The sequence below is a fragment of the Asterias rubens genome, chromosome 12 (assembly GCF_902459465.1).
Source record: "Asterias rubens chromosome 12, eAstRub1.3, whole genome shotgun sequence".
Lineage (NCBI taxonomy): Eukaryota > Metazoa > Echinodermata > Asteroidea > Forcipulatida > Asteriidae > Asterias > Asterias rubens.
In genome coordinates, this window is record NC_047073.1 from 6,119,892 (window position 1) to 6,146,590 (window position 26,699).

General features: G+C 38.0%; 1 protein-coding gene across 1 annotated transcript; it reads left to right on the plus strand.

Moving 5' to 3' along the window:
• Window positions 1-25,734, plus strand: LOC117297539 (vitellogenin-A2-like). Its single transcript, XM_033780632.1, has 31 exons — window positions 1-106; window positions 1,157-1,186; window positions 1,401-1,436; window positions 2,138-2,301; window positions 2,906-3,040; window positions 4,268-4,384; window positions 4,661-4,831; window positions 5,416-5,564; window positions 6,129-6,267; window positions 6,889-7,046; window positions 7,826-7,997; window positions 8,649-8,891; window positions 9,956-10,204; window positions 10,894-11,111; window positions 11,707-11,798; window positions 12,401-12,525; window positions 12,960-13,124; window positions 14,091-14,283; window positions 15,091-15,265; window positions 15,734-15,919; window positions 16,590-16,680; window positions 17,245-17,451; window positions 18,047-18,223; window positions 18,671-18,847; window positions 19,188-19,316; window positions 20,012-20,171; window positions 20,742-20,995; window positions 21,592-21,769; window positions 22,288-22,413; window positions 23,812-23,987; window positions 24,796-25,734. Exons 1-31 carry the CDS (start codon window positions 67-69, stop codon window positions 24,952-24,954), a joined length of 4,791 nt encoding a protein of 1,596 aa, XP_033636523.1. The 5' UTR covers window positions 1-66; the 3' UTR covers window positions 24,955-25,734.
• Window positions 25,735-26,699: the final 965 nt, after the last annotated feature.

A 26,699-nucleotide genomic window follows, 5' to 3' on the forward strand; every position in this document is an offset into this window, starting at 1 on the left:
AAGTGGGGAAGAAAAGAGATTCTCTAGTTTCATCAGCAAATCGCTAGGAAAGAGAGAAGAGAAGTCATGAATGTTTGGCTGCTCGTGTTAGGCTTTGCCTTGGCAAGTAAGTTACAACTTTTCAAACATTGTTTTATTTCATCTCTGTTAAGCCTGGTTTCCTATACTTTCTGCGAGTGCAAATGCAATCTGAGTTTTGATATGACTTGTGCTCAACTCCTGCGAAACATTTGCAGCAAAACTTTGTATCACTTTGGCATTCACAGAGAGTATGAACCAGGCTTTACTTTTTTCATATTAGCTGTTCTCATTTTTGTCATTCTTTTGCTAGTTGAGCAACTCCAATGTATTCCAGTTTAACCGTGATAACTTTGTGTGTCTCATGCATTTTATTTATTCTCATGTAGTCAAATTTTTCTCAAATTTCTTGGATTTGAAAAATAAGTGTCAATTTGTATGTTTACTTCAATGTCAATTATTAATGTAAAGTTCAAGATTTAAATTGTCATTATTCTCATCAACAGTTACCCTTGAGGTACCTAGTTATTATTGACGATTCATTACCTACGTTTGGATGATTTATGAAATTTATCAGGTCTATAAATATTTGAGTAGATGATTGATTGGTTCTTGTTGGCATTCAGCCAAACTTCAGGTTCAAGACTTTGAGGCAGGGAAAAGTAATTAATCACTTAACATCCTATTAGAATACTGCCCTCTGTTGGTAGAGAAAATGCTGTACCATTCACTGAAGAACATCATGCTTTAATAACAAATTTGGTGCAACATATTTTGACAAGTTGATGTTGGGTTTTTACTTAATTTATTTTCAAGAAATCTAGTTTTTTAAAAACTTGAAGTAAAAATTTAAACTCTGAGACAGGCTGGTGCTCATAGTTAAATTAACTCATTGTAATAATTATTTCAATGTTCTCCTTTGTATATTTTTATTTGGCTTTTGTAGGAAAAGAGATTTCCTAGTTTATTTATATATTTCCCCCTTTTCCTCCTTTTTTTAAGTCAGTGACTGTTTGTTTGATTGCTTCTCACATGTGTGGACTGTCAAGCTATATTCAAACGCAAAACCTTGTTTTTGTAGTTTCTTTTTCAAACCAGTCTCACTCTCTTCTTTATCTTTTCTTTTGTTTTATGCCAGATGCCGCAACCACCATCGTTAAGAACAACGGTATGTTAGCAATTCTTCTTTTATTAATTTTAAATATTTATTTCTAAAAAACTTAACTATTGTCTTTTTTGAAAGAATTTTAACAATTTCTTTTGGAGCTTAAAATCTTCTTACAGCTTTTACTGTGCAATTTTTGTTGATTTTTGTTTGTAACTTTCTATTCTCAATAGAAAATTTTCAAAAAATTGTATTACTTTCTTTATTTGAATCACAGATCTTTATGACAGCATTACCATCAACCGTAACTCTCGTAAGTACAATTAAGTCAATTTTCTACAGAAAATTAGGAAACTTTAAAGGTTTTCTGTTAATGAACTGATGCACATTTTGTAAAGAAAAGTTAAGTTGATCTTTAAAAACAAGAAAAAGACAATATTATTTGGTTTTCCCTTACACCGATGTGTCTAAGCACTGTAAACTCAGTACTTTCCTAAGTTCTGTGAAAGGGCAATCTCGAAAATAAAATTCACAGAACACTGAAAAGTACTGAGTATACAGTGCTTACACACATCGGTGTAAGGGGAAAGTACTGAGTATACAGTGCTAACACACATCGGTGTAAGGGGAAAGTACTGAGTATACAGTGCTAACACACATCGGTGTAAGGGGAAAGCACTGAGTATACAGTGCTAACACACATCGGTGTAAGGGGAAAGTACTGAGTATACAGTGCTAACACACATCGGTGTAAGGGGAAAGTACTGAGTATACAGTGCTAACACACATCGGTGTAAGGGGAAAGTACTGAGTATACAGTGCTATAACACATCGGTGTAAGGGGAAAGTACTGAGTATACAGTGCTTACACACATCAGTGTAAGGGTAAAACCAAATAATATTCTTTATCCTAGATGCAAACTTATCATCTATTAAAGAAAAAGACGGGAGATTTCGTCATTGTCATGTATTGTATTCTTTTAACCTACCCCCCCCTTCCCCTCCCCATTACAGCGGAGAAGTACCCCACTGAGTTCGAGCTTGGCAAGACCTACAGGTACAACTTCACCGGTGATGTCAGGACAAGCTTCCCTCAGACCGGCAATGAAACGATTGGACAGAGAATCAACTGCACAGTCGAGATCGTCCCACTCACAACTGGCTTGTGGAACATGAGGGTAAGGCTCAATTTCAGGATTCAAGATTCAAAATAGGCTTGGGCGATACATAGCAATCAATAGTCGCAACTATGACACTAGTCGCACTAGTCACCCAGGCTTAATTCAAAATACGTGTTGTCATGATAAAAAGCATGAAATTTGTCATTCCTGTGTACATGGTAATTTAATACAAGTAAAGACAAAACAACAATGGACAACAAGAATTAAATTTAAAACTTAACAGAAATATAAAAGAGTGAGGGCGTATCAAACTTAAACCAACAAATATGGAAAGGGAACCTTGTTATCTCAACCATGTACTATTAAAAAGCTTTGTTGCATTAGGGGAAACAAGGAGTCTTTAAATGTGTCAGTCTTTAGACATAGTTGGGGGACCCTGGGCGAGTGACTTTGAATAATTTGAGAAAGTTAGATTGAGCTCCTTTTTTGTTTGCTATTCTTGGCATGTTTTGGTAAGAAAAAAGGGAAAAGGGTTGGGGAGTTTTTGAACTGTGGGGGAGGGTTGATACTAGAAGAGACTAAATCCATTTAGATTTATATCCATTAAGAGAAACATTCCTCTCTATATATACTTGAGTTTTTCTTTTTTACTCATTTCCAGATGGTGAACACGACAGTCTTTGAGATCAATGGAACCCATGATAGACTTGAGACGATGCGTAACTCCACCAACGCTACAATGGAGCTCCGTAAACTGGCCAAGCACAACGTCACCTTCCAAGTGTCACAGGGAAAGGTATGAAATTCATTTCAAACTTTGTACAATTTGGAATATTTTATGGTTGAATAAAAAAAACAAAATTATTGAGCGGGATTTGAACCTGGGACCTCCGGATTAGTGGATGACAAATCTGTTTTCTACTCTTATAGGGCGCCCTCCTGTGTCAAAACAAAGGCAGTATAATCCAGGACTCGTTTATTTTCATTTTGTTCTCATCGTGTGAGATTACCTTTTATTATCGTCATATTTTTCTGAGGGGTCATGGTCTTTAATGTTTCAGTTTTTCTTTTCCTCATAAAGAGATTTCTCCTTTTTAAGGCATGGGTTACTAATTGTGACATTGATTTTGCTTATAAACAAATTTGTTTGATAAGTTTTGAGATAAGTTTGTGTCTGCTCTTTTGGTCTTGGATGACAAAGATAAACAAGTGTGTCAAATCTCATTACCAAGATAAGGTTTAAAGTTCTAGTGTTTTCGGTATTTCTGCAGTCAAAGTATAGGCAAGGTCATCGAACTAAAATGACAATTGTTTGTGATCCCTGTGGAACGCTTTTCGTTTTTTTATTACATAACCCCCCCCCCTCTCCAAACCACTTGAATTGCTATAAAGACGATTTATAGATAAAAGTCACCTTAGTTTATCTTGTTGATCAGACAATGGCTGTTGTTAAATAATAACAACAATCTTTGCCCCCGATGTCATAATCTGGACTTTAAAATGAAGAGGTTCACTTTTGTGCTTGTTGAACAAGATGTAATTACATTGTCACGTGCTTGATAGATTTTAAAGATAAATGCAAAGTATTAAATCAAAATTGACTGATGATTGTTGTCTTCCAACTTATCGATAGAACACCCTCCTGTTAGTTTTGTTGTTTTTTTTTGTGTGTTTTTTTTTTACTTCTGCTTGATATTTTTTACAATACTCTCTAGGAGTTCAAATTGAATGCATCCTCTTTTGTTATCAAAACATTTAATGCAAAATTATTAACAAAAATGTTCAAGACATGTAAATGGAATACTTCGCAAAATGCTTAGCATTCCTGCTTACCAGAAAAAGTTTATTAGCTGAGTTGCTATGTATTGTACACAACGTATGGCTGTTTCCTCACTTAAATTTGCTAAGCAGATAAATATGTTTTATTTTACTATACAACAAACACAACAAAACTTAGCAGTTTTTGCTGTGAGGTGAAAAGATTTTTTTAAAAACTGTTCTCTGACCTTGCTTGTATTTGTAGATTGAGACCATCTTCACCAACAAGACAGAGCCAGAATGGATCACCAACATCAAGAAGGGAATCCTCAACATGATCAGCCTCCAGCTGAAGAAGGACAAGGTTTATGAGACAGACGAGGTCAGTCTAAAAACAACAAATATAATTAATACATGTTGAATTTGCTTCCTAACAACGACAAATATATTTAATACATGTTGAACTTGCGTCCTAACAACAACAAATATATTTAATACATGTTGAATTGGCTTCCAAACAACAGCAAATAAACTTAAAAGATGTTGAATTTGCACCCTAGCTAGGAATATATTTTATAGATGTTGAATCAGGGATAAAGAATATTAATTTGGTTTTACCCTTAAACTTAACTTAATGCATTTATTGTCTTGTGTACAGGAGGGAGTGTCTGGTACCTGCAAGACCCTGTACACTGTCAAGGAGACTACCAATGAAGACCTAGTCACCATCCTCAACGTGACCAAGGTCCGAGACCTGACCAACTGCACCAAGTCTGTTGTCAACAAGGAAAAGAACTTCAAGGCTAAAACCTGTGACGATTGTGAGAAGGTACAACATTGTTTCTTTTAATCACTCTTACTAAACTACTCATTTCTTTGTAGGTGTCTTAAGAACTTGGCCTAAATATTATTTAAGTTTTTCCATTATAAAATGTGCAAACCCTGGTACCAAGTGGTAGACCCTAATTTGTGATAATAATAATATCTAAGTAGAAAGATCGGTTTAGGGAGCCTTATGATAATTTCTAAGTCTTATAGCCCTAACCTCTACCCTAACCTCTACCAAACAAGGTACTCAAGGCACTGAGTATACAAACTTTCAGAAAGATAGGTAATTCCAGAAGATGAATTCTGAGACCCAATGAGAATTAGCACCTTATAAGGGTTTACAAGGTGCTACGGCGCATTAAGCAGCCACAGCCAGGAACACCGGGGCGAACCCCTTCTCTTTTCGATAAGTGCGCTGGGTTCTTTTACATGCGTTACACAACACATGGGACCAACGGCTTTACGTCATTGTACCAGACAATATTCAAACTAACGCACAAATGGTCTATTTCATCAATGTGTTACACAAATTTTGTTTGTCTAAAAAGCTTTCCTTCTATTTATCTGCTTCTCTCGCAAATGCAGACCGAGGACTCCATGGATGCCACTGCCACCTTCCAGTACAACATCACTGGTACCAAGCAGAGATTCATCATCAACCAAGTCAGGTCCGATGCTCGCTATGTTTTCTTCCCTCTTGGAGTTAAGGGAGGTTCCATTTCCGTCCGTGTCAAGTGAGTAAATCTTCCTAGTGCTCCCTCTTCTTCTATATTCAAGAGCTTATAGACCTTTCTATAGACCTTAATCGTGTTGCCTCCATCTTGGTCATGTTCCTCGTATCGAATAACAACAATGATTGCTGATAATGATTAGGAACCAGACTTTTTTGTTCTTCCAGCCTCGGCTTGGTTACATTGATACAATGGGAACAATTCAAGATGGCTGCACCGTGATAAAGATCTATTGCAGTGTCACAACTCAAGTTTTTGCCGACCAAGATTGGAAAACTATGGAAAGCCATGAATGCAAATAAAAAACCAGATAGCCATAGTTTGAGGAATTGTTACACAAAATATTCAAAAGTATACTGAATTAGGAAACAAATCAACAAATCATACTAGAATATGTTGCCATAATGTATTTTAAAACGATTGATTGTTTTGCTCACATTCAGCTGGCCATGCCAATCCCGTTGTTGACTTTGTTAACTTTAAGATTTATAGTTCACTTTTAGAGACATCACTGCCTGGACATTATATCACTTTATAACATTTGTGATGATTTTTTTCTCCTTGTAGCCAAACTCTGAGGCTGTTCAGCGTGACCGAGGATCCCCTCTTCGACATCTCCAAGGAACAGGAGTCTCGTGGCAATCTCATGTACAAGGTCCCTGAGGTGGTTAAGGTTGAGGAAGAGATGCTCAACACAGTCAACAAGGTAAAGCCACAGACAACACTGTGAGGGCAGGGCCCAATTTTATAGGGCTGCTTAAGCAGAAAACATTGTAAGTTTCTGCTTAGCAAAAGTAAGCAGGATACCAGTCATCAGTTGTATTTGTGACTTGGTAGTTTAGCTGGTAATCTTGTTGTTGTAAGCAAATTCGACAAAACAGCCTCAAAGCACTATGTACAAAAATAATGCTAGACATAAAGATAAATGCTTTCTGCTGAAGACAAGCAGAGTATACTGTTCAAAACGTCAAGACCAAACTGGCTCTTTTCAGAGCCAACACTGCCTCATGAGAGAATAAGTAACATCTCTGACCGGGGCACCAGACTGTTATCTTTAAAGTTAGCTTTCTCCTGAAGCCAAGCAGTGAATGTTTGAAACTGTTTGAAACGTCGAGACCAAACCGGCTCTGTTCAGAGCCAACACAAAGAGAATTATTACCGGGTTGTACCCACAAGTTTACTATTATTTATATTTTATTCTTACAAATGTCATTAGTAGAAAAATTGCAAACAAAAGAGGTTTTATAGAACTACTGTATACTACAAGCAAAGTAAAAAAATTTGTGGTTATCTGTTTTTACTAAGCAACTTTGTTTGTGGTAATCAGGTTCACTTCATGCTGAAGAAACTGGAGTCACAGTCCCTTGTCAACTTCACCGTTGATGCACCAAGTCACTTCATCCTCCTTGTCCGTAGTCTTACTGAGGCAAACTTCAACACCCTCCAAGACATCTGGAATCTTGTCCGTGACAAGCCCCTCCAGAGGTAAGAAGACATTCCCTCATTATATTTTTTTATTTTTTTTTTATTTTAATTCTTCGGGCAATACAAACATTATAAAAACAAGCAGAGGCCGTCCAGGGAAAGGCAAAGTCGTAAAAACTGTCCTCCCAGACCTTGCTCGAAAAAAGGTAAAAATTGATTTACTATACATAAACACAGAAATCAAAAATCTCAACAGAGTCTTAATGTATATTAATTTTGGTTTAACCCATTGTACACTGATGTGTGTTAGCACTATTAACTCAGTACTTTCCCTAGCTTTATGAAAACAAATCACAGGCATATTATTACTTGTGTGGGATTCAAACCCATGACCTATGCAATTCTAGAACAGTGTCTTACCAACTAGACCACTGAGGTTGCCCTGTAGCTAGAGGAATTTTGGATCCTTTAGCAGCGGGTACTGCAACGATTTAATAGTTGGAAATTAGCGTCGGGATGAAGAACATTAACTTACACACATGTGTGTTTGCACTGTATACTGAGTACTTTCCCAAGCTCTGTGAACAAAATCACAGGCATATTACTAGGATAGGATTCGAACCCACGACCTTTTGATTTGTCCTCCTGGTGTCATTCTTCAATTTTATAACTATTATCGGGTCTATTGGATTTGAGGAATTGCTTGGTGAGTTATAAAGGTTTGCGGTAACACCATGTGTTTACCTACTTGATGGGTAGATTATTTTCTTTCTAGAACTTGTCTTGCTGTTTATTTCTCTTTTGCAATCATGTCTGTCTCCCACCTCTTCTCATCCTAGGAAGTGGCTGATTGAGGCCCTCCCGTACGTCAACCAGGAAGAGATGGTCCTTCTCATCAAGGAGCTGATCACAACCGAAGAGACCCTTCTGACCACTGAGGAGAAAATGACCCTCATGATGAAGATTGGAACCATCAGGAAGCCAACCGTTAAATCTGTTGAATACCTCAAGGTTTGTCAAACTTTCTCACGCTATTTCTAAATCAGTTTCCTGGGTTTTTCCTGGATGGACAATGTGACAGTAGAGTGTTAGAAGTGTAGGAGAGCTGAGAAGAGCAATTGAAAGAGAACAGGTGATGGCGGCGACTCCAGGAGTGCACCGCTATTACAATTCAAAAATGAGCTGGCCATGGACCAAAGGCTTTGTCGAATGATGATGATGATGGGTGTGCTTTTTTACAGTTCTTTTAACTTTGTTTTGTTTTGTGATCGTGAAGTTATATTTGCAACTTTTTGTTATTTTTTTATATTTTAAGCTTAGTTTTGATTACCTAGGTAACTTGATCTTTAATTCAAGATACCATTTTGAATAAACTGCAAAAAAATCTCAAATGAAATAGATTTTTTCACACTTTGGTAAAGCCAACTTCATAAGCTTACTGCAACCTTTTAAGCTTTGAAGCAATTCATGTGTTTATTAATATAACAAGTCAAGCCATGACAAAAGCTTTAAAACTGTAATTCAAATTTGGTTTCACCCTGTTTCATCACTCAATTAAAATTTTGTTTTTGCTTCAAATTCTTCTATGATATTTACGAGCCCAAAATTCCTCTAGTTTTAAAACCCTAACTTACAAAATATTTTTGCATCGTATTCTTTTAGGACATTTGCGAGCACAGATTCCTCCAATGGCCCCACAACAAGAAGGTCAACACCGAGTACGTGTACAACATTACCAGTGTCCGTTATTCCTGCTGGCGCTCTCTTGGTGTCCAGATCAACATGCTGAAGAAGGAACACAAGTACGTCTCCCCATCATTGGTCCAATCTGTTACCAACTGTGAGAAGACCTTTGACAAGATCACCAAGCTGACTGTTTGGGACGAGACCGTCTACAAGACCAAGGTAAACAACTTGGGGGTTTAAAAGGGAAGGTACACGTTTAGTATTTACTCAAAACAAATACTAACTTAAAAACTGACTTGGTAACGAGCATTGGAGAGTTGTTGATAGTATAAAACATTGTGAGAAACGGCTCCCTCTGAAGTAGCATAGCTTTTGAATAAAAGTGATTTCTCACTAAAATAATAAAAGACTTCTAGCTAGAAGTCTTTTATTCCTATCTCAAAGCACACAAATTCGTCCAACAAGGTTGTTTTTACTCTTATCTTTTTCTCCCAACTCCGATGACCAATTGAGCTCAAATTTTCACAGGTTTGTTATTTTATGTATATGTTGAGATACACCAAGTGAGAACACTGGTCTTTGACAATTACCAATAGTGTACCTTCCTTTTAACCATAGTTTAACCATTCCATTTTTTATCAATTTAATTCAATGCATTTAGGTTTTTATTTTACTCAAAAAATAAAAGATTATATGAATGTATTGGAAAAAATAAAGATAAGCTGTACTACAATCACAGATTTTTTTTCAGCAGTTAAATTTTCAGAGCTACCTCATAAGAAACCAAGTTACATACTTTCCCTCATCCTATGTAAAGATAGAAGCTACTCTTTCAATCATATTTATATATTAATTATCAGTTTTTATATAGCGCTTTTTCACACCCGAAGGGCGTCCCCAAGCGCCTTAAAATTATTACCCCTGGTCACTGGGCCTTAAATCATTCCTTGAACCATCTCAGCTCCCTGGGGAGTATCAAGCCTGTGCAACAAATATGCACTACTCGGCTAAATTATTCACAAGAACCATCTCTGCCCTAACAGGTACCCATTTACCCCTGGGTGGAGAGAAACAATTATAGTTAAGTGTCTTGCTCAGAGACACATCTGTCATGACCGGGATTCGAACCCACACTCTGCTCAACAGAATCACCAGAGCTTGAGTTCAGTGCTCTTATCCGCTCGGCCACGACACCCTATTTCTCCGTTTTAGGAGAATATGCCTAACAAAGAAATTACCTTTTTCAATCCATCATAATCTTGTTTCTTGTTTTTTCTGCACAGACCGCTGCCCAGCAATCCACCAAGGTGCTCGGTGACTCCATGACCCTTGAGGAAGCCAAGTCTCTCCTGGAAACCGTCAAGACCACCAAGGTCCGCGAGATGTGCTTGGTTGCCATGGGACAAACCGGCCTCCCAGACTTCATCCCAGTCATCCAACCAATCATTGAGCAGAAGTTCACCCAACAGACCCTTGATGTCAGAATCGCTGCTGTGCATGCTCTCAGGAGACTGAAGGACTTGCCCAACAAGGTAAATATGAGTATGATCTACTTCAGTCTCCTGACGATGACTAGAGCAAGCTAGTCGGAATGTTGAGACCAATTTAAGAACTCACTTCGCGGTAGTGCAGTTAATAACAATCCTATAAGCTGAAGTAGTAGTCCCAGTCATTTTTCTATACCTTCCGCCCAGTTACATATTAGTTAAAAAGCAGGACAGTTCTTTGCAGAACTGAGAAGACTCCCGAACAATCCAATAAATCTACTTCGCGGTAGTAGATTATAGAAAGACAGTTCTCTAAAAAACAAACTCTACCCGGCAAGTAGATACACACATGGTGTAACTGCAAACCAAAGGTGTGTGTAAATATATATCTGGTTTGTGGTAATACCATGTGTGTATCTACTTGTCAGGTAGATCCTGTGTGTATCTACTTGCCAGGTAGCTTATGTTCTTTTGAGAACTTGTCTTGCTTTATGTTCTATTACCGCCGAGTAGATTTTCGGCACTTGGGAGACTTCTCAGTTCTGAAAAGAACTGTCCTGCTTTTTAACTACTACCTGGGCCAGAGGTAGAAAATCGGTCGGGACTCTAATGGATCGAGGAGAAATTTCTTGGATTGGTACATTTTTACTAACTCTTGTTTCATGTGAGCAGATTGCATTTTTTTGTTTAAAAATGAAATCTTTACCCTTTCTTTATTTGTTCTTCTCCCATAGGTTCTCTCCATCCTGCTGCCCGTCCTTCGCAATCCCTATGAGGACTCTGAACTCCGTGTCAACTGCTACCTCGTGATCGCCAAGACCAACCAACGCCCAAGTGTCTTCACCCTGATTGGCCAGGAGTTGAACAGAGAGAAGTCCATGCAGGTCAGATCCTTCATCTACACCCACCTCAAGTTCCTTGCTCAGGATGTTCAGCCCTGCAACAGGAAAGCGTGAGTAGTTTTTTTTTGGTAACGACTTTAGTCATGTAGGATTTGAAACTTTGCATGGTGGAAATACAATATGGAAAGGGTTGCGGTAACACCATGTAATGACTATCTCCAATGAGTTGGGGTGGTTCTGAAAAGAACCGTGTGTTTTAACTCAGCATTTCGATCAGTATGCTCTGATCATCTTCTTGAGAAAGCTGTTTGTGGACTTTCAGTCATTTTAAGAAATGGTTACGCATAACAAATTATTATGATATTTTTCCTACTTTAGACTGTTTTCCGATTTTTATTGCCCTTGGACAAATCAGAAAAATTCAGATTAAACAGCCTAAAATGTCTATAAGAGCCTATACTATGTGCACGTGTAGGAATGTACTTGATAAAATATTTATACTTAATGCAACGGGTCTTTACAATATAAAGAACAACTGACAGGCTCGCAATGATTTGTAACAACTTTCCTGTCCTGTACAGAGATTTATTTGTTTGGTTTCCCTTGTGTTGTTTACTTGTCTTGTAACAAGGTTAGCCTATAAAAACTGATCAATTTTGCACTTTGCTGAAAAAGTATTGTTCATGTATTTTTTTTATCAATCAGTACTTTGGCTGCTCGTTATGCTCTTCGTTTCACCAAGCCAGTCGATATGGGACCTACCTACTCCAAGGTCCGCGCTGTTCGCACTTTCGACCGTAAGTGGAAATATAGTTATAAAAGTAACCTAACACTATTTCTTATGGGAGGATGTTGCAGCCAAGTAAAGAATTTACCCACCTGTTTCATTAGAATGAATAAAATTGTGGTTTTTTTTGTCTCACCAATAAGGATTCTAACAGGGTTTTTTGTAACTAACCTTTTCTAATAAGCATAATTTCCTAAATGATTTGAGAGTTAGCAAAGAACAAGTAGAACTATTACAAAATCACTTGATTGTTACATAATCAACAATTGCTGCAGTAATTTGGGGAGTAAAAACATCAATGGTATCAAAAACCCAGGACCCAATTTCATAAAGCATGCAAGTACAACAATTTCCTAAGCAGAGAAAAATATTGTTTAGCAGAAACTGGTTACCAGTCAACAAATTCCATAATGTTTACACTGTGTGTCTGGTGCCCCACTCATTTTTTGCTTACTATACAAATTTCCTAAGCAGCGTTTTTTGCTTAACAGCTTTAATAAATTGGCTCCTGACCCTTTCATCTATCCAAGCTTCCTTTTGGTTTGTTTGGTTTACAACAACATTGCATGGCTGCATCAGGATTTTATTTTTAATTTTTTGTTCATTAAATAGAGGAAACTAAGATGGGAACCAAGATGGAGGTCCAGACTATCTTCTCAGAGGGAGAGCTTACCCCAAAACGCACCAATCTTGTCGGAGAAGTTGAACTGTTCGGAAAGAAGACCAAGATTGTTGAGGTAGCCATAATATTATTTTATTTATTTTCTCTTTCCACAGCATGCTCTAAGTTCCTAAAATTTGAAGAGAAGGTAGCCGTGTGGTAATCACTCCTGAAATTTATGGAAATCAAAAGTTACTTAGTTTGAAAGTACAGCAGTTGCCAACAGTATAATGCAATTTGAGAATCATTTCACTTCGAAATAATGTGGTTGTGGAAAAAGATACAAGTTTTTTCCCCCCTCAATTTCAATTTGATAATTGTAACTGTCAGAAACCTATCTTAGATTGGGTGTTCCAATAACAAATTATTCTTCCTGCGTGGGTTTCACCATGGTTTTGTTGTTGTTTTTCTTCTTCACTTTTGTTTGTTTTCCTGACACTCAAAGAACATCTTCAATTTCTAACATTTGTCTTAGGAACTCTAATCAAAGTTACCTTCTGTTGTCTTTAGGTTGAGGTCAAGACCAGTGGCATGACCAACTTGTTGGAGAAGATGCTCGGGCATGACGGATTCTTCTACAAGCGCAAGAGTGTCTTTGATCTGCTCAAGGAGAACACACGCAAGAGGCGCTCAGTTTCCACCAATGAGGAGGAGCTTCTCAAGATCAACAAGAAGGTAAAGAACTTCTTCTCTTCAACATTTCTTCAATTCATCTGCTTAAAAAAACCTGTTCTTTCCACTTAAGAAACAAGACTTGCATGAAGTGTCTTGAAGGTCCACTTCATTCTACTCACCTGTGGAGCGAATACTACAATTGCATTGTTCCATATGCCGCCAGGCAATTAGAGTTTTACACACAATAGCGCCCTCTTGTGTCCTATCCCCTGACGCACTGTGACATTCCTTACATTAATGCACGTATCGTCTAGCCTGTTTCACTCCACTGCAGGAGGAAAGCCTCTTCACCAAATCTCCATCTCACTCTATCCTGCGCTGTCTATTGCCAAGCAATGCCCCTAAGTTCATCTCTCCATCTTTGTCGCCTTCTTTTTCATGCACGTATAAGAAAGTTTGTCCATAAGTACTTAAAATCAAAGTCTGGGTACATTTTCAGTCTAGTATTGAGTGGAGTACAGTACTTCGAGTGAGATTATTTTGCAAGATGAGTGGTGGTAACAAAATTGCTACTCGAGTTACTCAAGTACGTGAGCTACAACACTGATTTATAGTTGAGAAACAGCCCTATGAGATGTTTATACAACTCTTCTTTGATTCTTAGTTGAGAAACAGCCCTATGAGATGTTTATACAACTCTTCTTTGATTCTTAGTTGAGAAACAGCCCTATGAGATGTTTATACAACTCTTCTTTGATTCTTAGTTGAGATACAGCCCTATGAGATGTTTATACAACTCTTCTTTGATTCTTAGTTGAGATACAGCCCTATGAGATGTTTATACAACTCTTCTTTGATTCTTAGTTGAGAAACAGCCCTATGAGATGTTTATACAACTCTTCTTTGATTCTTAGTTGAGATACAGCCCTATGAGATGTTTATACAACTCTTCTTTGATTCTTAGTTGAGAAACAGCCCTATGAGATGTTTATACAACTCTTCTTTGATTCTTTCTTTGGACTCTAGGTGAGCCCATATGAGGTCAAACCTGAGGAACCCCGTATGCAATTCATTGTCTCCATGTTCGGCAACCGCATCAACCATTTGGACATCAACAAGGATTACCTCACCACCCTGATCAAGGAAGGAAAGTTCAAGACTGACTTCAGCAACCTTGACGAGGAGCTCGCCAAGAAACAGGTCTTCAACACCACCAAGGGTAAACATCATTCTTCATATTTCAACTGCTTTTTATTAAGGGAATAAAAGGGTAGCGACGAGTTTAATGGCCGTTTAAACCTGGCAGGATCGTTGCCGTGTGAAAAAAGGCCCGAGCCAAAGGCGAGGGCCTTTATCGCACGGCAACGCCCCTGCAAGGTTTTAAACAGCCGTTTAAAAACAATCACTACTCTTTTATTCCCATTCATAAATACCTTTTTGGTTAAAAGGCGTAATAAAGGAAGACACTGTGTAAAACTTATCCATTTCCGATGTGTTTGAGCTCTGTACGTCCGTGTGTTGCACTGTTATGACTGAGATGCTTATTTCCGACCGTTTCTTGATTCGTTCGTGCCCGTATAGTCTTGGTGCAAGACGTTCTCGTTTTCCTTTCACATACAGCGCGGCCAACTCACCGACAGCGCCCGCATCGACCGTAACAAGAAGTGTCTTGCACTAAGACTAACCGGTTATAAACAGAGTCCAGCTGGTCATTATCAACCATTTAAACACCCCCACTTGACGCGCTCTCCACTTATAGGAATAGCAAAAAGGTATTTATGAATAGTGTTTTAAGGGCACCGGACACCATCGATTGTTACCCAAAATAATTGTTAGCATAAAAATTAACTTGCTAACGAGCATTTCTCAAAAACTGCAGCATCTCATCAGGTAGCATTAAGGGATGCTTTCTATCATCATTATCTTCAAGCAGTGGAAGTTTAATAAAAAATCTGTGGACATTGTGTTCTGTGTCAGACAAAAAGTACCCAGACCCTTAAACTAATTATGACTAATGTTCTGATAGGAATGATGCTGATGGACCAGAGATACGAGTACCCAACCATCATGGGTCTGCCTCTCTCCTTCAACACCACCGTTGCCAGCATCATGAGAGTAACCATGAACACCACCGTCACTGCTCTTCCATCCCTCATCTCTAAGCAAGAGAGCTTGTCTGCCAGCTTCAACATCACTCCTGAGTAAGTGCTCTTTAAAGGGGTTTGATACCTTTTGTATATCAAGTTTTCTGTCATGTCATTTGGTTATAATTCGCTATTTTTATTTGGTGCTTTTGCCCTGGTTTACTAAAGTCTTCAAGGACACCAGCAAAATAGCGCTTAGAAATGTAGTATTAAGCGTGGTATAAATATAAATTGTTATTATTATTTATAAGTATGTCATGAATTCCAACTCACTGTGAAAGAAGGTGTATGTAATATATAGTTTACCTGCAGAAGTGTCTTAGAAAAAAAATGAAAAAACCCCAGACTGGGTTGCTATGAGAAAAATATGTATAAACTAGCAGGGCTAAAGCAACTGGCTGATGACATAATGTAGGAGCTTTACTGACTATAAAAGAGAGCTATCCCACATAATGGTAGAGAATAAATAATTCTTCTGACTTACATGTGATATAATAGTTAACTGATTTGTTTTTCTGTTAATAGGGTTATGGTGAACGCCATCTTGAAGATGGGAGTCCACACCCCCTTGATTAAGTTCGGATCTGCCGTCAACTCCACCTTCAACTTCACCCTGCCAGTAAAGACCAACATCACCATCGACTTCCTCAAGAAGAAGTATGAGCTCCTCATGCCACAGATTGAGCAGAACCTGACCTTCATGAACTTCACGTAAGTAATAGAAAATAATAATAGCAGCTTCTTATATAGCGCGCATAACTGTCACTCAGTAATGCTCATTTCGCTTTAACATACAGTATTTTCCTGCAAGGTATGTGGGACTACGTTTCAATTATGAGACCTACTCCTTTTACATAGCACCATGTAATGGTGTACACGGTACTGTGTTGCAATATGGCTGCCAATCATGGTTAAGTATCTTGCTGAAGGACACAGCTGTCACGACTTGGACTCCAACCCACACTCTGCTGATCAGAAACACCAGACTTTGAATTTGGTGCTCTTAATCGCTCGACCACGACACTGCACAAGTAGAGCATCTTAAAGATGGTTATTTCTGAACTAAGCAGCATCAACTATAGCTATTGGACATTATATTTATAATAAAAATACACAATTCTTATATAGCACCCATCACAACTGATGGGCGTCTCAAAGCACTCAGTATTATTCCTACAAGGTATGTGGACCTACGTGTTGAGGTTTGAGACTTTTTTCTTTATATAGGAGTTTGAGAATCAAAAAGAATCTCCCTTGATGTTTGTTTCAACCAAAATTCACCAGCGTTTTTAGAATTCTTGTTTAAAAGTTTTTGCTTTCAGTACTCGAGTTGTCTACGTGCTCATAATTGATCCATATTTGTTACTTCCTCTCTCTTTAGTCACAAGATGTACAACTTCTGGCAGGGCAACCAGACGACCGAGAACCACACCGTTGTGAACACCACTCTTACCAACAGAAAGCCAGTCAAGGTATGGAACAAACAAACAAACCTGGGACAATAAATCAAAATGAATGGCTAGACATACCAAAAGTTTATTTTAGAAAACAGCGATTAATGTCAAGATTCATTTATTTTCTAGTGTTTGATTTATCTTTGTTCATACACTTTACATAGCTATTTTATTTCTTAATCCTTCATAACTAAAAACTTATTGTTGAGCATGCAGGGGCATTTTGAAGCAAACATTTTTGAATGAACAAAGAAATATTGACCAGTGCAGGACTTGAACCTGCATCCTCGGGATTGATGTGCCTGCACTCTACCAACTGAGCAACATATCACTAGTTTGGCAGCCTCCCTATTTTGTCAATATCTTTGTTCGGGCTGCATTTTGAAGCACTCTTTAAAGACAATTCCTGTATTGAACCTGCAACCTCCGAATGAACGTGCTGGTGCTCTACCATTTGAACTATATAGCCCTGGTTTGGCAGTCTCTCTATTTTTTTGTCAATATCTTTGTTGGTGGTTGCTTTTCGACGCACCCTACGAAGACATTCCTTCATCCTTGTTCTTGTCTCATCTCTTCATCCAGAATGTGATGTGCATGGAGCCCTTCCAGGACCAACTCGTCTGCATGAACATGACCTATGTACCACGCCTTGGTCATCCCACATCCCCCTTCCATCCACTTACCGGACCCAGCCATCTTTCTATCTTCAGTCTCAGGAAACCCATGGCACCCAAGACCATCAAGCTTCAATACAATGTCAAGAATGTTGATAACTGGGAGAGAGAGAAGGTCAGTTTAATCATAAGACAAATTTGAGGATTAATAATTATAAGGTTAAAGATAAAGATATTTTTTTATCAGAACTCCTTGAGCAGGTGAAGCTCAAAACTTCTAACTTAGATGTTCGAGGCCACGCTGTTTTATCAGACGCCAACCAAACTCTAGCTAAATTGGTGAAGGACTGATACACCAATGCACTAGTCTCTAGTTCAAGTCCTGGCCATTGTCATGAGTAACTTTGTTTCTTTTAATCCTTCGCCACGATGAGTTTCTTTGAGTTACCAGAGGAAAATTGTCTGTGCCCCTTCTAGAACCAAATTCAATGCCTGAATACTTGTATGAAGCATTTGCAGTATGGAAACAAATGTTGAGTTCAATTTAATAGATTTTGAACTACAATGACAATTCCGGCTTTTTATGACGTGTTTGTTCTCTTGTACATTTATGTGCCTTTGTAGGTTGTTTTTGTTTGGATGTCTTTAGATAGTGATTACTCTCACTTTTTGATTATCTGCAGTCTTGTTCTCTGTAGTCTTATTTTTGGTGTTATTTCTTTGTTTGTACTGTTTGCCTGGAAATAATTAAATAAATGAATTCCTTACAGAACATCGACATCATCATGACTTTGACTGGCAAGAACTGGGAGCAGATGGAATACACCAACACCACCACCCTTAACTTCCTTCTGAACCATGCCAATAAGAGAATTGAAATCACTGTTAGAGACACCAACCGCCCAAGATGGAGAGCTGGTGTCGTCGCTGTCAACAAAATGGGAGAGGTAGGTTGAGTCGATTATTGTGGAATAACTCATACGTATATGAATGGGTTTTTATATTCAAATGAATAAGAAATTTGACTTTCATTGGAGCAACAATGTGAAATGAAAAAAATGAAGTTATTAACTTTCAAAAAAAGAGTCAACTCGCTTATTCATTCTCAAAGATTTATTGCAAGATAAGAATTGTTGAAACAAACAAGTGTAACAAAGTGTGCAAAATATATCCATGTCCATTGATCATCACTAAATGTGGAAAATACAGAAATAATCTGACCTCGTCTATAAAAAATACTTACAAAATAGTCACTGAAATAAAATACAAAAAGCACTGATCGAATAGTTTTTGTCAACACAATGGTTACTATGAAAATAATAATTCCTAGCCTTTCAAAAGTTTCAGAATTTCTTAAAGATAGTGAATATTACTTTCCAACCGTTGAATTTCAGGAGGTTGACATGGAAGCCAAGTGGGGTCTGCCAAGAACCTACACCCAGAAGATCAACAACACTGACAAGGACTTCAACCGCGAGTACTTCCTGAAGGTCAACAGCCAGAGCTGGACTTGGAACAACACCCGTAACATCACCATGTTCTGGGCTGACACACCACAATGGCTCAAGAATGTAAGTTCTTTTGTTTAGACCCCTTGCAATACGCGCAGCGTACTCACATGCGCCTATCCTGGGTGTCATGTTGGGTGTTAAAATCGTATACAAACATGCACAAAAGAGAGTCGACACCCAAAATTACGCGCATTGTTCGGAGGCTTGTTATGTATTGTGTAAGAGATCAATAGCTCTCCTTGCATAACGCAAAACGCTACAAGTACGCTGAGGTCAAATTGCTTATCAACTGCAAATCCAATAGTGTTATTAAAAAGAGTGTAATTATTTCCTGTTTAGTGTTATTATTACCTTGTTTTAATAATTTGTTTCTTGTGTATCTCTTTGGTGAAATATACAGGTTACCTACATCACTAAGACCCACGTTCTGCCAAGGATCTTGGATATGATGACCACCACCACCGAAGTTGACATCCGCCGTGAGCCAGTCTTCAACCCCATCATCAACTCCACCACTCTCTCACTCAGGGTGAGTTTTATTCCATGTTTGTTGAACGCTAAGCGTCATGTCTGCACACTCAGTACAGTACAACACACTCAGACCTGGGCCTGATTTCAAAAACTAGCAAAGCACAAAACAATTATTGCTTACCAAAATTAGCTTACCACCCATTGACTGGTATCCTACTTAATTTTGCTTAGCAGAAAAGAGTTGCGCATGATTATCTGCTTAAGGAGCTCTATGAAATTTGGCACAGACTCCACTTCAAATACAAACTTCTTAATGTATATCTTAGTTTCAAACACAAAATTTTAAAAAGCCAGAAGCGATGTTTTACTCGTCTTTGTGATTCAAATAATTATGATTCCTTCATGTTATGGTTGGTGTTTTTATACCACCACAATGACCTCAAAGAAATTGATGTAACAGCAAGAAATGGGACCTGGTGAGCATGTGTATGAAAGATACATTGCTTCCTGTACGGCAGGGCACTTTATTCATCAGCAAAGTTTGAATCTTGTTACGGTAACTTGAGGGTACTATAATATGGGAGCACCCCATATACAGGAAATTTCGTTGTATTTGTTTTCTTTTTTAAACCAGAACCCCTAATGATCAGCTTTGCTAAATGGACACATACCCTCAATATAAATTTATAAATAAATCAATAAAATCTATCGGGAAAAAAACCTAAATATTCTTTGAATATTTGTATGTATTAGGTTAAGGACAACCGTACCATGGATGTAGAATTGCACATGCCTATTGAGAAGGTGACAATCTTCAATGTTACCGTCCCCGTCAACTCCTCTGTACTGAAGGAGACCCTCCCCAAGGCTGTCTCCATCATCCAGAGACGTGTGGTTGAGAAATACCTGTCTGGTAAGATTTCTTGGATATATATTTTGTAGTGATATATATTTGGTTTGCTGTAACACCATGTGTGTATCTACTTGCCAGGTAGATTATGTTCTTAAGAGAAAGTCTTGCTTTATACACTACCACCGCGAAGTAAATTTTCGGAAGTCAGGAGACTTGAGTTTTGAAAAGAACTGTCCTGCTTATTAATTACTACCTGGGCGAAAGGTAGAAAATCAGCCTGGACTACTACCTTAGCTTTTAGTGGATCGTTACTAAATTCACTATCGCGGAGTGAGTTCTCAGCATTTTGACTAGCTTGCTCTAGTCATCGTATGGAGACTATTCTTACTGATGCTGTTTTGCGGGAATTTACCCCTTTTTTTGGCCCCAATTGTGGGCACTGTTTGCCGAAAATTTTCCCCATTGTTTTTCCAAAATTTGAACAACACTTTTAGACTTTACAAACCATGTTAATTCGATCAAGAACCATCAATCTACCTATTGCAGTAGTATTTCAAATACAATATATTGAGGGACAAGAAGTTGCTTTTCGTAAAATAATATTTATTTTTGTTTTTTTTCCATTTTCAGGCAACTGCACCTACAACACTACCGGCAACTTCAAGACCTACGACAACTTCACCTACAACTACAACTTGACCGGAAGCTGCGCCCATGTCTTGACCAAGGACTGCTCTCCCAACAAGCGTTTCACCGTCTTGGTCCAGAACACACCAACACCCAACAACCTTGTACACACTGTACCCATCGTCACTGTCTTCATCGAGAACAACAAGATTGAGCTGCTCACAAGATCCCATCAAAATCACGAGGTTGTCATGAAGGTAAGAACTCTTTTGATTTTGATGACATTTTGTAAAAATGTCGGATTTCTGACTGTAGTATTGTTGTATATATACAACAATACTACAGTCAGAAATCCGACATTTTAAATATATTTAATTCATGTTAAATTTGCATCGGGGACAAAGATAGTCATTTTTGTTTTACCCATATTAAACTGATGTCTGTTAGCACTCTACTCGATACTTTTCCAAGCTCTGTGAAAACAAATCACAGGCACATTACTCGAGTGGGATTCAAACCCATGACTCTTGCAATCGTAGAGCATTGTCTGACCAACTAGTATTGCTGTAGGTTTGTACAATAACTTCTCCTGGTTGTGGGTCGACATCCCACCCAAAGTGTTTCTGCTGTTTCAGGGGTTTTTTTTTCTGTTGGGAGTTGGGAGTAAGGAGAAGAGGGTTTTCTACAGGTCTCAGAAATGTCTTAGTATTCATTGTTTCAACACTGTTAGGAATTTGTTTTCATTTGCACTTTAAATAAGTTAGCATTTAACTAACACCCCCCCCCCCCTCTCTTGGGACTGTGGCGATGGTATCCTAAAACTTTTGTCCTTATTTTTGTTTTTATCTTAAAGTTCAACGGTGTTGAGGAGATGAGAACTCACGACTCCCCAGCCATGGACTATGAGTTTGGTAAGATTGAGCGCAACCAGACCCACTTCACCATCAAGGCAACTCTTGGTCTGACTGTTGTGTACTGCAAGGATAATGTCACTAGCTCTGTCTCACCGTGGTACGTCAACAAGACTTGCGGTAAGTATATTTTTGCTCTCTTTTTAAATTTTTCTAATTGGCATAAGTCACAATTGTGTACCCTACCTTGAGGATAAAGGCACTGGACACCTTTGTTAATGGTTAAAGACCAGTATTCTCACTACGTGTATCCAAACATATGCATAAAATAACAAATTTGTCAACATTTTGACTCAATTGGTCACTGAAGTTGCAAGAGAATAATGAAAGATAAAACACCTAAGATTTGCATGAACTTTTGGGCGTTCAGATGCATGATAAAAGGCATCAGGCCTGAAGTCTTTAATATTTGAGTGAGAAATTACCTCCTTTTAAAAAGCTTTCCCTGGAATAATCCTCTAGGATTTTCAACCCACATCTAAGACTAACACTTCCTTCCTTGTCGTCTCGCCATTGGGAGTGATTAAGTGCCCTTTTTTAAAAGTACATGGCTTCACAGCAAGAATAATTGTAAAAGAAATGAAATTATTATGGAAGCAGATTTGAGATGATTTTTGACTCCTTGTTTGATTTTGTAGGACTTTGCGGTGACTTCAACGGAGAGACCTTCCATGAGATGAAGAACACCATCAGGGAGGAGCAGACCAACAGCACTAAGTTTGCTGCCAGCTGGCTGGTACATGGAGATAGCTGTGAAGACCCCAGTAAGTAATCATAATAATATAGGTTTTCTCGGTCGAATTCAGTATTATGAATTTTCATGCGTTCGAATTAAAGTTGTATTGCCTATCCACTTGTTACTGCGTTTCAAATTCAGAATTTGGCCATTCAATTTCGTTTTGAGTCGAGTCAAATTCCTTAGCACTCTGTTCAATTTAGCGTATCGTCATTCTTTTTCGAGACACACAAGTCTCAGAAGCGTCTGCGAATTTGAATGCTGCTTTGATGAATTGTTAAATTGAATGGTTATTTTGTGAAACCGAATGACGCAACATTACCTTTGACTAATCATAAAACGAAATCGAATGACCCTTTTCAGTAGCATTCGATTTCGCGCGAAATAGAATAGCTTCGTAGTTAAATTGACTGCTCATTTTCCGAAATTGACCGAGAAAACCTTCAATAATATCAAAGTCTTATATAGCGGTCGTATCTACCAAACAAGGTACTCAAGGAGTTGAGTATATACAAACTTTCAGAACGATAGGTTATTGCAGTGATGAATTCTGAGACCCAGTTGAGTAGCACATTATAAATGTCAAGGCTTGGGACAAGTAATACAACCACAAACAGAACAACAAAATTAATTTAGTGGTAGTTGTGTGTTGTAGTCGAGCGGATTAGAGAACCAGACTCAAGCTCTGGTGTTTCTGATCAACAGATTCTAGGTTTGAGTCCAAGCTGTGACGCTTGTGTCCTTAAGCAAGACACTCAACCATTATTGCTGTGTCCTTCCGATGGGACGTAAAGCTGTTGGTCTGGTGTGTTGTGTAATGCAAGTAAAAGAAACCAGTGCACTTATCTAAAAGAGAAAGGGTTCACCCTGGTATTCCTGATTTGATTGATCGCATATTGTGCCACAGCACCTTGTAAACCATTACATGGTGCTATAAAGAAACAAGTCTTAGTTTGACCTCAGCAATGCATGGGGCTGAGCAAAATGTGTCGTCACAATACAAATCATTATGGCAAGACTAATTATTAAGTTCAAGACTAATTCTTTGTCTCTGTGTCCAAATTCATACAGCTGCTTAAGAATAATATATTGCTTAAAGAATTTCCGTTAAGCAACCAATTTGCAGGATATCAGTTAAAAATGCTGCTATGTCTTGTTGTATTTTGGCTGGTAACCATATTTTGGTGAGCATAAATTTCTTGTGCTGAGCTACTTTTTGTGCTTAAGCAACTCAATGAAATTTTGCCATGGGGTCGATTTGACAAAGAGATAAGACTAGTCTTATACAAATTAGGACCAGTAACTTGTCTTAACTTACTACTAGTCCTATCTCTTAGCATTGGCTAGGACTAGTCCTAAGTTTGGGAGAGTGTGATTATTTGTTTTAAACTTTCCAATAAATGGTGTATGATATTTATCCTTACAGCATGCAAGCTGACCAAGGAGCAATTGCACCCACTTCCTGAGGTTGTCTACCTTGCCAACAAGCCCGCTGCTTGCTTCAGCAAAGAGCCCATCATGATGTGCCCAATGGGATGCTACAACGATAGTCCAGAGAACATCTTCACTGGAACTTTTATCCCAACCAAGCAGTTCATCAAGGTCAGTTTAATACTAGGATAATACAAGGATAAGTTTCTTTAATTATGTGCCTCTCTTAATATTTATGCATGACATCATTATTCTTACAAAAAATGAGGCTATGGGCGCAAGTCTCCTATCACTTGCAGTGGCTGCGCCCATCGCCTCGTTATGGATTAGCATTGTGATGTACCTCATGCATAAATATTAAGAAAGGCGTATTATTGCTGCGTCTTTCGGATGGGGCGTAAGGAAGTATGTCCCGTGTGTTGTGTAAAGATCAACAGAACTAAGATTTTGCAGGAGAATTATATAAATGATTTCTCATACAAGTTATGGAATCTGAAAAGAACTGGTGATGTAGCAACTCAATAATTGATTACATTTTTTGAAATTATTAAGAGATCTTGCTTAGATATACAGCATTAACAATGTGCTTTGTGTGATTATAAAAAAAAATCTTTGGGGGGGTGAAACTTTCTAGTTCTTATATAGGATTTGAGGCATTGAATGGTGAGGTATCAATATATATTTGGTTTGCGGTAACACCATGTGTGTATCTACTTGCCACAGTTTGTTCTTAGAGAACTGTCTTGCTTAATTCTACTACTGCAGAGTAGATTGTTGGGGTGTTCGGGAGACTTCTCAGTTCTGAAAAGAACTCTAGTTCTTATTTTCCATGACAATAAATTTGAATCTACTGTGTGCACATTTTCTTACATTCTTTGGCCAGGTGGTTTCAACATTGGAGGAAACAATTGGCTACATCGTATTGACAAATACTGTGCAACTGAATTAAATCTGTTTCTTTAACTGTTATCCTATGTAGGTCGGCTACTTCTGCATGGCATCTGAGGATGTTAAGGTGACCAAGTCTCAGATGCAAGCCCGCAGCGAGCTCATCAAGGAACAGCCAGTTGACTTGTGGCGTGACGTTGAGGTCCCACATGGATGCATCTGCAGCAATAATGCTTGCAACAAACAGTAGACACCCTAAGAAAGATGTACTGAACTTTTTGTATGTAAAGACCCCCGACTAAAGATTAACTGGACATGTAACTAAATGAATTATATCGAAACATTGAATGCTTCACTTTTATTGACTTGCCTGAGTGGAAAATCCTCATGATGAAATTTAATTTCTTGGATTTGGGATTGGTGAAGGCTACATGTTAAAGGCCAATAATTTTTTGGAAAGATCTTGAATTGTGCTTTTTTTTCTTCAGTATTAACCGTAATGTTGTGTTACTTTCTGGTCATTTTGTTATCGATTAGTCTCTATCTTTATATTTTGGAATAAGAGTTTTTTCTTTTTCTGTAGTGGTAGAAGTTTATCCTTGTAGTCGATGCTCGTAGAACTTTCCCTCCTAAATTTGTTTCTGAATTTTCTTTCTCTGCTAACTCCCTATTTTGTTTTAAACATTTTGTTTCTTTCACTGTTCAACTCCCCAGTTCTTCTTTTTGTCTCTTTTAAAAGTTTATGTAATCATAGTCCTTTATAGAAGTAAAAAAAATGCAAAAAAATGTAGTGCTCCTTCGTAGTGCACCTTTTCTGGTACAACGTCCCTACCTTATAGATCTTTATTAGTGTGATTTCGACTAGACACAATACTGTTTTTTGTTTTTCAGCTTAGATCACTGTAAAAATGGATGCACTGTTTTTATATTGGCCGTTTGTATGTTTTATTATGTTTGAGTGGTTGAGGTTTGAGAGAAGGAATGTAATATTTAATTAATAGAAAAATAAAATAAGGCAGGAAAAAGTAAATTCGTGTTCGTTTCATTCTATGATTTTTGATACTAAGGGAACTTTTTCATCCAAACAATTTTAGATGCTTTGTCCTCTGTCAACAAACTAAATCTTGAATTTGTGTGTTAGGAGTCGGAGGTTGGGGTGAGTGTTTGTCAGGTTTCGGTTATTCTCCATTTTAACTTGACCAGACCTATATAGTGTTTATACACAGTAGTGTGTTCATCGTTGGCCATAAATAATTGACAAACAGAACATTTGAGCTTTTCAGAATGTTTTTCTTTATTTCTTATTTGTTTATTATATTTTCATGATAATTTTTTTTTTTACAATTCTTATATGATCTTAGACTTCACTTGATTTTACAATAGGATATAAAAAGGGAAACGGAATGTATATTGAGCAGAGTGGTTGAAGTTCTGACTTATAAACAATACCAAGTTTTATTATTTGTCAAAATGAAAATGAAAACTATTCCGGAAATTTTAATGAAAAATATTGGTATACTAGTGACTCAACCCTGATTTACAAAAACTTTTAAGTGAATCTGGTCATGCGCCCTCTTCTTGGGCCCATTTTCTTATTCATTATCCGACACTTGAATTCCTCGATCTCCTTAACCACTACGTCCACTGTTGGTCGATCATGAGGCATCCTTCTCTGACACTTCTCACACAAGTCACGAAAGAAAGACAACTTCTCAATGTTTTTGTAGGAGACAAGAAGAAACAAGTGTCCCAAACTCCAGACGTCGCTTTTGATACCTCGTTTGCAGACGCCCTCTATCACCTCCGGTGCTATATGCGGGCAGTTTTTGTAGCACCACGCCTTTCTTGCAGAGGTCCACATGAATTCAGGAGATGGAATGTCTATCCGGGCGGCAATTCCTAGGTCGACTACTTTCGCTGCACACTTATTGGAGTTATTGCTATCACACCATACCACAATGTTCCCAACGTGGAGGTCATTGTGAGACCATCCAG

Excerpts from the sequence above, each read along its gene's own strand:
- LOC117297539 (XM_033780632.1), top strand. The coding sequence starts at position 67 with ATGAATGTTTGGCTGCTCGTGTTAGGCTTTGCCTTGGCAA. Across the intron at positions 10,205-10,893 it reads TGAAGGACTTGCCCAACAAG|GTTCTCTCCATCCTGCTGCC; the intron begins GTAAATATGAGT and ends CTTCTCCCATAG. Across the intron at positions 23,988-24,795 it reads CAACCAAGCAGTTCATCAAG|GTCGGCTACTTCTGCATGGC; the intron begins GTCAGTTTAATA and ends TATCCTATGTAG.